Source organism: Dipodomys ordii, unplaced genomic scaffold (genome assembly GCF_000151885.1).
Source record: "Dipodomys ordii isolate 6190 unplaced genomic scaffold, Dord_2.0 Scaffold106, whole genome shotgun sequence".
NCBI classification, from domain to species: Eukaryota; Metazoa; Chordata; class Mammalia; order Rodentia; family Heteromyidae; genus Dipodomys; species Dipodomys ordii.
In genome coordinates, this window is record NW_012267322.1 from 7,688,152 (window position 1) to 7,702,841 (window position 14,690).

General features: G+C 39.1%; 1 protein-coding gene across 1 annotated transcript in view; it reads left to right on the top strand.

Annotated features, from left to right (window-relative positions):
- Nup93 (nucleoporin 93kDa) overlaps positions 1-14,690 on the top strand; it is a 112,136-nt gene that overhangs the window by 14,741 nt on the left and 82,705 nt on the right. Inside the window, exons 2-3 of the mRNA XM_013027991.1 lie at positions 2,459-2,651; positions 11,566-11,683. Coding sequence (XP_012883445.1) covers positions 2,473-2,651; positions 11,566-11,683 — 297 coding nt within the window. The 5' untranslated portion in view covers positions 2,459-2,472. The remainder of the gene's footprint in view (positions 1-2,458; positions 2,652-11,565; positions 11,684-14,690) is intronic.

Genomic DNA, 14,690 nt, shown 5'->3' on the forward strand with positions numbered 1-14,690 from the left:
AGTTCAAACCCTGAGTACCCTTCAAAAAATTCTTTGTGGGAATGTGGCTTAGTGGTAGAGTGCTTGCCTAGTATGCATGAAGCCCTGGGTTTGATTCCTCAGTACCACATACACAGAAAAAAAACGGAAGTGGTGCTGTGGCTCAAGTGGTAGAGTAATAAATAGCCTTGAGCAAAAGAAGGTCAGGGACAGACAGGCCCTGAGTTCAAGCCCCAGGATTGTCCTTCCCCCTCCCCCCCCCAAAAAAAAAGCTTTGTACCTTGCTGGGTGCTGGTGGCTCCATTTGTAATCCTAGCAATTCAAGAGTCTGTGTGATTTGAGGATTACAGTTTGAAGCCAGCCCTGGCATGTGAGACCTTTATCCTCAGTTAAGTACTAAAAAGCACAAAGTGGAGCTATGACTTAAGTGGTAGAGCACTAGCCTTAAGGGGAAAAATAAGCTCAGAGACAGCATCCAAGCCCTGAGTACAAGCCCCAAATTCAGCAAAAATAAATAAATAATAAATATATTCCTAATATTTTAGCAATGTAAATTTTTTTTAATTTTTTATTTTTTTAAATTTAATTTAATTTTATTTGTGAACATACTGTACAGAGGGGTTACAATTACATGGGCAGGATAATGCGTACATTTCTTACCAAGCATGCAGCCTCCTCCTTTGTTTACCCTTCCCATCCCTTCCCAGCCTCCCCCCTCTCCCCCCAATCCCAATCCTTCTCCTTCCCCCCCCCCCCCCCGCACCGATGTTGTAAAGCTCGTTTTGGACATGCCAACTTGTACTTCTCATTGAGCAACGTAAATTTTTAATGATGGTGACACTTTATTTTCTGTTGGTATTAATGGTGAATAAAAAATATTTTCTTGATCATGAATCTTTTTTTTTATTGTGATTAAGTGATTACATAAATTTCACAATTTTCACAGTATTGTGAGATAATGATACTTAAAGTCACAAACACATTTTAACCTTCATGGGGCAAATTGTCTTTATTGTGGTCTATAAAGTTTGTGAATTCTATGAGCTTTGACAATACAGGTATTTCTTCCACATTGTGTGATATGTACATTGCTTTCCTTTTGCTTAGTGTCAGCTGGTCCCTCTTTCCCTCTCAGTCCTCCCTCCTGTGGCTATCATTGAGTTGCTTAGTTCATTTTGATCAATGTCCAATGATCAATGCAGTTGATGAGTTCCACTGTTTTGATCATAAATCTTATACAAACTGGGCACTGGTGGTTCACACCTATAATCCTAGCTACTCAGGAGGCTGAGATCTGAGAATCACGGTTCAATGCCAGCCTGGGCAAGAAAGCCTATGAGATTCTTATCTTTAATAAATCTACAGAAAACCAGAACTGGTGCTGTGGTTCAAAGTGGCGAAGTGTTATCCTTGGGCAAAAGAGCTCAGGGATGGCGCCCAGGCCCTCAGTTCAAGCCAACCGAAAATAAAAAAATCTTCTACAAGGGTGGTACAGTATATATATATATATATATATATATATATATATATATATATATATATATATATATACACACACACACACACACACAAAATGTGTAACATCTGTTAAATATCAGGGCTCTTCATAGAGCTTTTCTCAGTCAATTTTTGGAGTTGTTAATGTTTTGGTCTAAAAGCTGACTGGTATTTATACTAGTATAATCATTAGTAGTAATGACACCTATAAAGTAGTAGGAACAGGAACAATTAAATCTAATGTCTTGAATGTCAGACAAAACAATCAGACATGGTATCTCTGTTTGGTACACTTGTAAGCTGAAGTATGAATTGAGACTTAGGCATGAATAAAAAAAGAATGTCTTTTTAGTGAAAATAAAATTGTATTGGATTCATATAGGGATGAGGTTACCAGACATGTGTATTTTTTTTGTCTCCATTCAGCCAAATCATAGCAGAGAGAATGCTGGGCTTCTATTAATTAGAGTTGATTGTGTCTACTCAGAAGCCTCATGAAGTTATAGTGCAGAAGATAGGAAGATAAGGCCTTTTAATGAAATAAGGCTTTATAAATTGTGGCAGTCTTGAGGTCCTGGTTGTTTTTCTGTGACAGGTGGAGAAAGAGAAGGTGCAGGGTAATTATTCTTTAAGGCTCCCAAAGATTGCCACAGTGGCTTTCATTTTCTTATCTGCTTTGGGCTGTGGAAGGAGGCAGGAGTTCTGGTCTGTGGTTTAATATCTTTGCATTGTTCTGGTGGCAGAAATCAATCTTGGGGCTATCACTATGTACAGAGATGATCTATTTCTTTACAGTCTGATTCATTTTCTCTGTCAGGCCTGTTCTTGGGTTATGTTCAGGAACAAATCCTGTTTGTTGATGAGCTGTCTCTTTGTCTGTTTACAAAAAGTCCTCATGTTTCCTTAAGCTTGTAACAGATTCAGGCACTGTTTGAAGCCATCTTTCCCACGATTTAGGCCTCTTCTTCTTTTTCCTATCTAGGACCTGCATTTCCAATGGATACTGAGGGGTTTGGTGAGCTTCTTCAGCAAGCTGAACAGCTTGCTGCCGAGACTGAGGGCATCTCCGAGCTTCCCCATGTGGAACGGAACTTACAGGAGATCCAGCAGGCAGGCGAACGCCTGCGTTCCCGTACTCTCACTCGCACGTCCCAGGAGACAGCAGATGTCAAGGCGTGAGTTCTGGTGGGGAGCAGCATTGGTACTGGGTGGTTCAGGGACAAGATCTGTTTCTTTCCTGCTGTGAATTTGGATGCATTCTGTGAATGATAAGTCACAAACTAGATTGTCATGATCTCAGAGAGGTTTTATAAACAGGTCAGTAGCCTTGCTTTGTCTCCCTGCCTCTGATATTTCAGTCTGTTTGTCTGACCAAGCCGAGAGCATATCACAGGCAAAAATAATCAGGGTGGGATGGGCTAGACTAGCTGTGTTATGCAGAAAACAGTCACAGAAGTTCTTTCTTGGGCTGGTAGTCCACTGGATCATAAATGGTTCCTGTAAGTATGTCGGATATACCCCTGGCTTAAGTGCTGTCTTCAAAACTAGAGAGCATTCAGCAATGAGCAACGTTTTTAAGGGTGCTTTGGAAAAAATGATAAGTAGTCATTGATGAGAGGCCATCTGAGTAAGGAATGATTCTGTCTACTTAGTGTTAGACTCTAGAGGCTGCCTCTGAAAGGCCTTGAAATATAGTGGCTTCTAGCTGACTGTAGAGCAGGAAGTTGGGCAAACCCCAAGAGAGGGCGTGTAGCTCAGAAAATGCTGACTAACAGCCAGCCCTACTGCAGCCACAAAGCATCCAATAGTCTGTTGGTTCCACAAGGGTGTGGCTCATATCTGGGGATACAACCATGAATTAGACATGGTCTTCACTTTTAAGCGCTTGTAATTTGAGGGATGATCCAAAAAAGAATCTACATTGATTTCTGTAAGGAATGTGATTTATTATTAGTCAGAAACTTGATTAGACAAGATTTCTTTTTTTTTTTTCTTTCTTTTTTATTTTTATTTTTTTTTATAATTTTATTTTATTTTATTTTATTTGTGAACATACTGTACAGAGGGGTTACAATTGCATGGGCAGGATAATGCGTACATTTCTTACCAAGCATTGCAGCCTCCTCCTTTGTTTACCTTCCCATCCCTTCCCAGCCTCCCCCCTCCCCCCATCCCAATCCTTCTCCTTCCCCCCTCCCCCCCCCCCCTTCCCCCCCCCCACCCCCCGCACCTACGTTGTAAAGGTCGTTTTGGACATGACCACTTGTACTTCTCATTGTTGCATCAGATCCACCTGTATCCTTAAACAACTGGTTTTTCCCCATCTCCTCCACAAGTTATACTGACATCAAATATAGTGAAAGCAGGGGTTATACTGTGGGGGAGGGACATACAAAGCAACAAAGAGATAATCTTATAAATGCATTAGAAACACATGCAGATTAGACAAGATTTCTGTTAGTCCATACAGTCAACTTTAGGATTGTTGGTGAGTGTAAGTTAAGATTCAAAACCACTGAGGCAGGCTATAGAACACATGTCTCTGTAACCCTGATGGGAGGGCCATGGAATAATGAAGGGCAAGATGCTATTTTTGGTACCTTTAGTACATCTGGAAAGTCAGAGATTTTGGAAACAATCATCTTTTCACTTTAATCATCTTTCACGTAGTCTTCATTCCTTGAACTTGACAAAGAGTTAAGTACTAATTCAGCATCATCTATTTTAGGTACTTAAATGTCACAAGAATAAATATGAGGGCTATATTCTTTTTCTAATTAATCTTTTCTTTTTTGCTGGTCTTGGGGCTCAAACTCTGGGCCTGGGCGCTGTCTCTGATCTCCCTTATGCTTAAGGCTAGTGCTCTGCCATTTGACCAACAGTGCCACTTAAGGCTTTTTTTTCTGGATTAATTGGAGATAACAGTCTCATCGACTTTCTTGCCCTGGCTAGCTTCAAACCATGATCTTCAGATCTCAGGATGGCTATGATTATAGCTATTGACATCTGGCTCAGCTTTATTTTTTTAAATACTAGTTTTGATTGGTAACTCAGGCAGGTTTTTTTTTTTTAATACCAAGGTTTGCAGCAAAATTCAGTCAAATGGCTCCCCTTTACTGTTCCCTAAGATCCCAGCCAATCTTTAAGACATTTCTGCTTACTGTTGACTTGCCCTCCCTGTATACTTCTTACTGCTGCCTCTGGCTGCCTACAGTTACCCAGTCTTGAGCATGGAGCCTCTGTTGCCTACGTGCAAGGATGCTGCTGGGAAGAACAGCCCTCAGATACCAGCTGAGTTGCTATAGTTATAACTTAATTGCATCAGCTTTACAGCCTATTAAAGCAAAAAGGGAAAATGTTTTCTTGGTAACAATTATTAGGCATGCCCTTTCTTGTAAATTTCCATTCTTCTTCATCTGTTTCTACCTTAAATTCATTATGTTAAGGAGAAGGAAGTTGAAACATTAAAGAATGAGGATAGGGTGGGGTAGGTGCTTAAAAAGAAACCAAAGAGTAGATGATTGTATTTTTCCATTTTCTTGATAGGCAGGAGACACAAAATGTGATGTGAATATTTTAGTACATGTAAGATGAAGGCTAAGGAATGATTGAGCAGAAATTTTATTTTACATGAAGTAAGTTTTAAAAGAAAATTTCAACTTTGCATTACTTGCATTATAGATTTAAGACTGAGTTGTTTTGTATTAAATTCTTTTGCTTATTAAGTATATTGTATTTATTTTTTGTAGAGAATAGGTTTTTTTGTTTTGTTTTGTTTTGTTTTTTGTCATTCATGGGGTTAGAGCTCAGGGCTTGGGCACTGTCCCTTAACTCTTTGCTTAAGGCTAGAGCTCTACCACTTTGAGCCATAACACAACTTCCAGTTTTCTGGTGGTTAATTGGAGATAAGAGTCTTCAGGACTTTTCTGCCTAGGCTGGGTTGGAACTGTGAATTTCAGATTACAGCCTCCTTAATAACTAGAATTACAGGTCTGAGCCACCAGCACCTGGCCAGCAAGAACAGATTTTTTTTTCTTTTTTTCCTTTTTCTTTTCTTTTTTTTTTTTTTGGTGCCAGTACTAAGACTTGAACTTAAGGCCTTGTATTCTTATTTTTTTTTTTTTTCTCAAGGGGGGTGCTCTACCATTTGAGCTACATCTCCAGTTCTACCTTTTTTTGGTTATTTCAGATAAGAGTCTTGAGGATTTGTTTGCCTAGGCATGCTCCAAACACTGATTCTCAGATCTCTGCCTCCTAAGAAGCTAGATTGTAAACCTGAGTCACTAGTATCTGGCCCAGAATTAATTTATTTTTGTGGTAGGTTATTCAGGTTAGCTTCAAACTGACGAAGAAAAGTTTTGAGAACAATAATTTTCTGTTACAGTATTTGAGAAAAATGGGAAACTCAAATTTCAATCAGTCAGCACTGCTTAGTAAATGTGTTCTGTCTAGCCTGTGGTGCTGTTATTATCTAAGGGCTGGGAGGGACTGAATTGAGGAAAATGGGAAGTGACTACTGATGGGTAGGGGTTTTATTTTTTAGGGTGATACAAATGTTCTAAAATTAATTGTGTTAGTGGTTGCATCACTTTCATTATATTAAAAAGCCACTTTATATATACTTTAAGTGAATGAATTATATATATAGCATGTGACTTGTGTTTCAATAAGGCTGTTTTTACAAAGCAAGTGATAACATATATGTGTGTGTATGCATATATACACACACATACAGTCATACATACATATACATACATGTTTGTTGATTTTTAAAAAAAGGGCCGAGCTGAGCTCTAGTGGTCATGCGTCTAATCCTAGCTACATAGGAAGCTAAGGTCTGAGAACTGAGGTTCAGAGCCAGCTGGGACAGATAAATCCTTGAGATTCCTATATCCAAATATCCAGCGAAAAGCTGGAACTATTGCTCAAGTGGTGGAGCATCAAATGCCAAGTGAGGGCACATGGCCCTGAGTTCAAGCCCCAGCACTGGCACTTTAAAAAAAAAGGACTAGGGAGTGATTGATTGGGATATATTATATACATGTGTGGAACTATGAGAATGAAATCTTTATACAACTAATATATACAAATAAACTAAAGAAGAATTAAATTGGAAAAAAGAAAAAGGAGGTCTGAAGGCATAACTCAGTGGTAGGGTACCTGCCTAGCAAGTCCAAGGCCCAGAGTTTAAATTCTAGATCCATCCTCCCTACCCTTCCCCCCAAAATGGGAATATTTAAAAAATACTAGGAATTTGTTTGATTCAAGTATGATAAGGCATGCATGCAGGGAAATGAGTATCATAAAAGAAGTTTTCAATCACAGATTCCTAGAACTAGGAGGCATGGCTTACCATCCAGGGCCACACAATGAGTACTAGGATTGATCAGGAACTGTGCTGATTGTAATGGAAAAAAAAATATCATATTCCTAAATGTTGCAATGCTGTAACCTAAAATCCTGGAAGCTGTAATTCCTGTGAAAAAAGAGGCAGCTTCAGAAGAGGGGTAGAAAGCTGAGCTCTGGGGAAGAGATTGGCCGTGCAGTAGCAAAGATTGAAAACTCCTATTTAAAACTATATTGATTTGTCTGCATTGGCATTCTTTCCAGCTCATGAAATTCTAAGAGCTTTTAATGAATTAAAGCTACATTTGTCTGAAGAAGCTAGCAGTTACTAACCGGTTCAAAAATAATTGTGTGCAAGGTAAGGTAAGAGGACATTTAGGCACCAGTGTTACTGTTTAATCACCTGAATTATTTCTACTAAACATGTGGCATGTGTACGGAATGGATTTGTTTTCTTGTACTCAAACAACATACAAATATGGATAATGGAAAGACATAATAGGGAATTTTGGTGTATTTTAGATCATATCATGTCTGCAGTACTATGCAGAAAATGAATATGAATAAATTCTTCAAGGGAAACTGTGCTCTAAATGACAACAGCTATCCACCATGATATAAGACTACAGAGTGCAGTGAATGGTCCTGAAAGTCAGCCAGCAATTGTTCATAATTCCTGTAATCTGTGAAAAAAAATTATAAGTGAAAATTTCCTTTTAGTTTGTTTTGGTGTTTTTGTTCTTTTGGTAACCTCCCTTCATTTAAAATTTTAAATTAAAAATGTTTCTTACATCTGCTGTGGTATGAATTTGTCTTTAAATCTTTTTCAATAATTGAGATAATATTTTTTCCTTAGAGTTCTCATTTGTTGAATACATTTCTTTTTTGCAAATTTGATGCCAGGCAAGTGCATTATCACAGTGCTGACTGTAAACATTGTGCTTATATGTGAAAATGCTAAGAATTCCTCAGCAAATGAAGGCATATCTAGTTTGTGCATTTGCAAACAATAAGGATAAAGCAAAATTTCTGGAGTTCTCAACTCTTTGGGCAGAAGCATATGTGGTGATGATCTGTTATTTATAATCAGTCTTATCCAAGACAAGTTATTAGACACTGTACTGAAAGTCTCATCAAAATTAAATTGAATTGGACTTGAAAGCACATGCTTATAATCCCAGTACTCAGGAGACAGAGGCTTTGGAATAATATTGACAGTTACTCAAAAGATTGAATGGAGAGTTATCATTTGACCTAACAACTCTACTCTTAGACATAGATCCAAGCGAAATGAAAAGATACGTACACAAAAGCTTGTACATAGCAGTATGATGAATGACTGTATATGTTGTGCAGTGGGATACTATTTGGCAGTAAACAGGAACAGAGTACTAATACATGCCCCAAATAGATGAACATTGAAATCATTATACTAAGTGAAAGATGCTAGTCCCAAAAGGCTATATCTTATTATCCATTTATGTGCAGTGCCTAGAATAGGTAAACCTGTAGAAAACGCAAGTAGATTAATGGTTGCCAGGGTCTCAGGAGGGAAGTTTTGGAGGAAACAAGCACTACTCATGGGTAGAACTTTCTTTTTGGAGTAATGAGAATATTCTAATATTGGCTGTATAATTCTATTAATACACTACAATTGTAGTATACAATTGTACACTTTCCTTGGTGAATTGTATGTGGATTAATATGACAGTAAAGCTGTTAGGAAAAAAGGAGGAAGACATTATACTAGTACCTATAAAGCCTCACCCAAGTGTGGTAAGAACCATTGTGCGGAAAGTCATATAGATGATTCTAATGTACAACTGGTGTGGAGAAGTGGTATATTAATAAGACAAGTTAATGATTGGTAGAAGAGGGCAGCAGGATCATTTGGCATTGTAGCCAAACAATAGTAGTCTCAGCTGTGTCTTAGCAGTGGCATCATAGTTGACTTAATGGAGGCAGAAATCTGCAGGAGGAACCTTCTGGGCGAGCCTGAGTTAATTGCTATATTCTTTCTTTCTTTATTAATTATTATTATGTGGTGCTGAGGAATTGAACCCAGGGCCTCATGCATGCAAGGCAAGCGCTCTACCACTGAGCCACCTTCTCAGCCCCATTCCTATATTATTTACAGGTATAGCTGATAATAGGAAATCCTTTCTCTTCTAGAAGGCTGTTATTTCAGGAAGAAAGTCTTGGGTCATACTCAAAAGGTGTTCCATGTGCCGCCAAATGTTCTAGACTCTTCTGTTACTCATAGTAAACACACACTTTGTTAGTGAGTTTTAAAAAATATTAAATCATAATTCAAAACACACTTTGTTAGTGAGTTTTTAGAAATATTAAATCATAATTCAAAAAGAATCTAGGGCTAGGCGCTGGTGGCTAATGCCTGTAATCCTAGCTACTCAAGGAGGCTGACATCCGAGGATCACGGTTCAAAGCCAGCCCAGGCAGGAAAGTCCATGAGACTCTTATTTCCAATTCACTACCAGAAAACAGGAGTGGTGCTGTGGCTCAAGTGGAAGAGCGCTCACCTTGAGCTGAAGTGCTCAGGAACAGCGCCCAGGCCTAGAGTTCAAGCCCCACAACTGACAAAAAAATAAAAACAGACAAACAATAAAACACAACAGTTCAGGGCTGGGATGTAGCTCAAGTGGTAGAGATCCTGCCTGGTTGTGAGTCAAACCTCACTACTACACATACATACAAATTAACTAGCCAGATATAGGTGGTGACATGTCTGTAACCCCAGCACTTAAGTAAGAGGCTGAGGCAGGAGCATCTCAAATTAGAGGTCAGCCCGTACTACACAAAAAGACTGTCTTAAAAAGAATTTTTTTGTGTGTACTAGTCCTGGAACTTGAACTCAAGGTACACCTGGTTCAAAAGAAATTTTTTAAAATTGAACTTCCTCAGGTTTGTTTCTCTCTCCCTTTTTCTCTCTTCCCCTCTCTCCTTTCCCTTTCTCCTTTTCCCTCTCTTCTTCTCCCCCCTGCCTCCTTTTGAATGCTGCTAATATTTGGACTTGAACTCAAAGCCTGGGTATTGTTGTTACTTCTCCTTTTCACTGAAGGCTAGAACATTACCCCTTAAGCCACCTTTTTTTTTTCCCCCTGGTTAATGGGATATAAGAGTCTCACAGACTTTCCTGCCAGGCTGGCTTGGAATCATATCCTCAGATATGATATATAGATTTAGATATAGGTGTAGGATTGTATGCATGGGCTACTGGAGCCTTGCCAAAATATTTAATGGCTTTTGAAGAGAATTTATGGAGAACCATCCTTTGATTTTGGTTTAACTGCCCTTGAGAAAATTGTTAACTACCCTGAACCTTTAGTTTCTAATGAATGAAGTTTGGACTTGTTTACTCCTGAAGCTTCTGAAGTTTTGTGCTTTTCTGTATATGCCTTTTCTAAAAGCTATAAATACTGGGTGGCAGTTAAGAATTTGTATTCTATTTAATTAAGTTTTTTTTTTAATCATGAAAATACTGTACAGAGGGGTTACAGTTACATGAGCAAGGTAATGAATACATTTCTTTTTTTTTTTTTTTTGGGTCCGGTTGTGGGGCCTGAACTCTGGGCCTGGGCACTGTCCCTCAGCTCTTCAGCTCAAGGCTAGCACTCTACCACTTGAGCCACAGTGCTACTTCCGGCTTTTTTTTTTTTGCTTATGTGGTGCTGAGGAATCGAACCCAGGGCCTCATGCATTGCAGGCAAGCACTCTACCACTGAGCCACCTTCCCAGCCCATGAGTACATTTCTTATCCATCATTGTTGCCTCCTCCTTTGTTTTTCCCCTACCATCCCTTCCCTCCAACCTCCTCAGCTACAACCCCCTCCACTCCCTCCCCCCATCTAAATTATAAAGATAATTTTTTGACATAAAAAAAGAATTTGTATTCTAGGACTAAGTGACTTGGCTCTGCTACTATCTGTATCTGTATCTGGATGAATTGGTTGACCTTTTTTCACCCTGCTTCTCTCATCTATAAAATGGGAAGAGTGAAGGCCAGAGGAATGGCTCAAGTGGTATAACTGTGGTTACTTGGCAAGCTTGGGATGGGCCTTAGGCTCAAATCTCAGTACTGCTAAAAAAGAAACTGGAGATGAATAATTACAATTAGCTCATGGTTTCTTTATTATAAAGTACTTGAAGCTACTTAGCCTATGGTTCTGTAATTATTTTATTCTAGACGAGGCCCTCCATTTCAGGGATGATTACAACTTGGAACTCTTTTACTACCAAATGCAGTGTGATACAGCTACTAATGGGAAATCCTTTCTCAGTGTGGTGTCTGTTACTCCAGTTGTTAGATGGAAAGTATGAAACAGCAATATAAAAGTATCTGAACAGTAGATAGGAAGGTTTTTTTTTTGTTTTGTTTTTGTTTTTGGTTGTGGGGCCTAAATTCTTGGCCTGGGTGCTGTCCCTCAGCTCTTTAGCTCAAGGCTAGTGCTTTACCACTTGAGCCACAGTGCCACTTCTGACTTTGCCTGTTTATGTGGTACTGAGGAATCAAACCCAGGGCCTCATGCATGCAAGGCAAGCACTATACCACTGAGCCACCTTCCCAGCCCTAGATAGGAAGTTTTGCAGTGAATTTTCACTACCACCATGTTATACCCTCTCTTGGGACCATTCCAAGATAGAAAACTTTGAAATGAAACTACTAGATGGACTTTATCCCACCTTTCCCCTCACTTTTGTCTTCCTATCCTATGTTCCCTACAGGTCAGTTCTTCTTGGGTCTCGAGGACTTGACATATCCCATATCTCCCAGAGATTGGAAAGTCTAAGTGCAGCTACTACCTTTGAGCCTCTTGAGCCTGTGAAGGACACAGACATTCAGGTAAGGAACTGCCTGGTGCAGGTAGAGCTCTAAGCACATAACAAAGGCTGAAGGTTGTAGGCTTTGTACACCAAGTAATGCTGGGATTCTAGTTTTCTTTGTTACTTTTCTTCAGCTCTAGATATTAGAAGAATAGGAGATCTCAGTTTGGAAGTATGGGTGGGGAGGATCATTGGGGTAGTTTCAGAGTGCTTTGTGTGGCTGTACCTTTTAGATAATTTTAAGTACAAGAACAGATTCCTGGGGCTGGGATGGTGGCTCAGTGGTAGAGTGCTTGCCTTGCATGCCTGAGGCCCTGGGTTCAATTCCTCAGCACCACATAAGCAAAAAGAAAAAAGCTGGAAGTGGTGCTGTGGCTCAAGTGGTAGAGTGCTAGCCCTGAGCTGAAGAGCTGAAGGACAGCGCCCAGGCCCAGAGTTCAGGCCCCACGACTGGACCCCCCCCCTCCAAAAAAAAAAAGAACAGATTCCTCTTACTTATTGGGTCCAATCCAAGGTACAGATATTAATTGTAAGTAAGTTTCTTTTGTTGTCTTTACTAGAGCTCAAATGATTTTACTATTTGTCTTATTTCTTTTTTACATCTTGCTTGTATTGATTGGCAAAGAGTTGGAAGAAACTTGAGCACAATTTGCTGAAATCTACTCAGTGATTTCCAGGAAGCAGAAAGCATTTGGTTGCATTAGTGGCACCAGGAAATGGGCTTATAGAACACTCTAGTCTCACTTAACCAAATATTCTACTAGTATATGATAGCTGTTTTAGTCTCGCCAGAAGCTGGAAAAACTCTTGGTCCATTTAATTTTGTTTGTTCTAATGGCACTGGGTACTGGGCTTTGGATTCTCTGCTTTTGCCCAGCCAACCTCTTGACTCCCTTTAGCCTCCCAGGTAATGGATATAGAATGCCACTATTCCTACCTTGTTTTCTGAGGTAAGATTTTGAACCCGGATCCTCTTATTTCTTTCTGCCTTTCAAATAGCAGGAATTATAGCCATATGCTACCATACTTGATTTCCATTTAGTTTTGAGGAATTAGAGCATTGTATTTATATTAGAATGTTAGGAATATAAGGCATTATTATTTTTTTTTTCCTCATTGATGTACTCTTTGGAGGAGAAGAATCTTGCTGTGTTTCCCAATCTGCCTCAAACTCCTGGGCTCAAAGCAATCTGCCTGCCTTAGACTCCTGAGTAGCTAGAACTACACATGCTTACCACCACACCCTGTTTGAAGTGTAATTTGAATGAATACTCTTTCCCATGATCCTTCTCACTAACCATTATGGACAATCTAATGCCTTTGTTTCTATTATACTCATTCTGATTTGGAAACCTATACTTTTTTTTTTTTTTGGGTGGTTCTGGGGTTTGAACGCAGAGCCTCATGCTTGCCAGATTGGCACTTTATCACTTGAGCCATCCCTTTAACCTGGAAACCTGTACTTTGAATTTAGAGTTAAGATTATAGATATTATTTTCTAGTGGATTTTCCCAAAGCGTGGAAATTAGTAGTATCTATTTTCCTTGCTCAGGTTTTTTCCTTCCCCAGTTTTTATATGTTAAGTCATATTTGCCTGTCAATTTACAGATGCCTTCTCATTTCCATAATCTTTAAATAGCATGCATACTAAATGTTTAAAAGAAAAGATTTAGTCAGTCTCCCCCCCCAGTGCAATTGCTTGATGCTCTGTTAACAAATACAACAGTGATAAGCTAGAATTTAATGGGACAGAGCCTCAAAGAATTAGAAAAATCAGCATGTATTTTAGGGGATACTGTCACTGGCTGAGTGGTTGGTTGGTTTTTTGAGATAGAATTACACTTGTATAGCCCAGGATGGCCTCAAAATCAAGATCATTCTGTCTCATGGGGGTGGGGCAGAGGCTGCAGCACATACTACCACCACTTGGGGCTTATTTGAGTGTGTTTAATGTTGAAAATGCCCAAGAAGTTGTTTATTTGAAAAACTAACTGGTGTTTTAGATTTTCCTTGGCATTCTTGGTATACCTGTTTGGAATACTCAGCAACATTGATGTACTTCATGCATTTCTGCTGATACAGTATCTTCGAATTTGTTAACCTTGAGATATTCACAGGTTTATGTATGTATTAAGTCATAATGGTCATCTCTTTGTTTTGTTTAAAGCAAGAACACCTTCCTTAGACTCATTAGATGACTTTCTTTTTCTTTTTTTTATTATTAATAAGATTTTTTTAATTGTGAAAATACCGTACAAAGGGATTACAATTACATGAGCAAGGTAATGAGTACATTTCTTATCAAGCATTCTTGCCTCCTCCTTTGTTTCCCCTTACCATCCGTGCCCTCCCTTTCCCCTCCCCCCCATTAGATGGCTTTCTAGCAATGTACATTCAGTCACATCAAAGAGAATTTCTTAATTTGGAATAAATATGGTTCTGAGTTTTGGTCCTGTGTAGAAAAATTTTTAAACTTCAAGACTAAAGATGCCATTTCAAAATTTCACCTCTTACTTGGACTTTGCCTGAGTATCTTTCAAAATGCAAAATGATTTATCCAAGAGAAGTTGGTTAACTACAATTATTAACTAGACCTGAAAATGTGGTCTATATTTGCTAGAGTTTTTGTTTGTTTATATTTTGTCTTACTGAGACAAGGTCTCTTAATTGCTCAGGCTGGCCTTGAATAAAGATCCTCCTGCTTCTGTCATTCCAAGTGCTAATTTTGACTTAAAAGATAAAATACTTAAAATTATAGCTGTAGTATAAAAGTTCAAGCTTTTGACTTGAATAAAGCTAACTAAAATTTATTAATAGAGCCAGGTACCAGTGCTCACACCTGTAATCCTAGCTACTCAGGAGGCTGAGATTTGAGGATCATGGTTCAAAGCCAGCCCAGGCAGAAAAGTCTGTGAGACTCTTATCTCCAGTTAGCCACTAGAAAACCAGAAGTGGTGCTGTGGCTCAAGCGGTAGAATGCTTGCCTTGAGCTGAAGAGGATAGCGCCCTAGCCCAAAGTTCAAGCC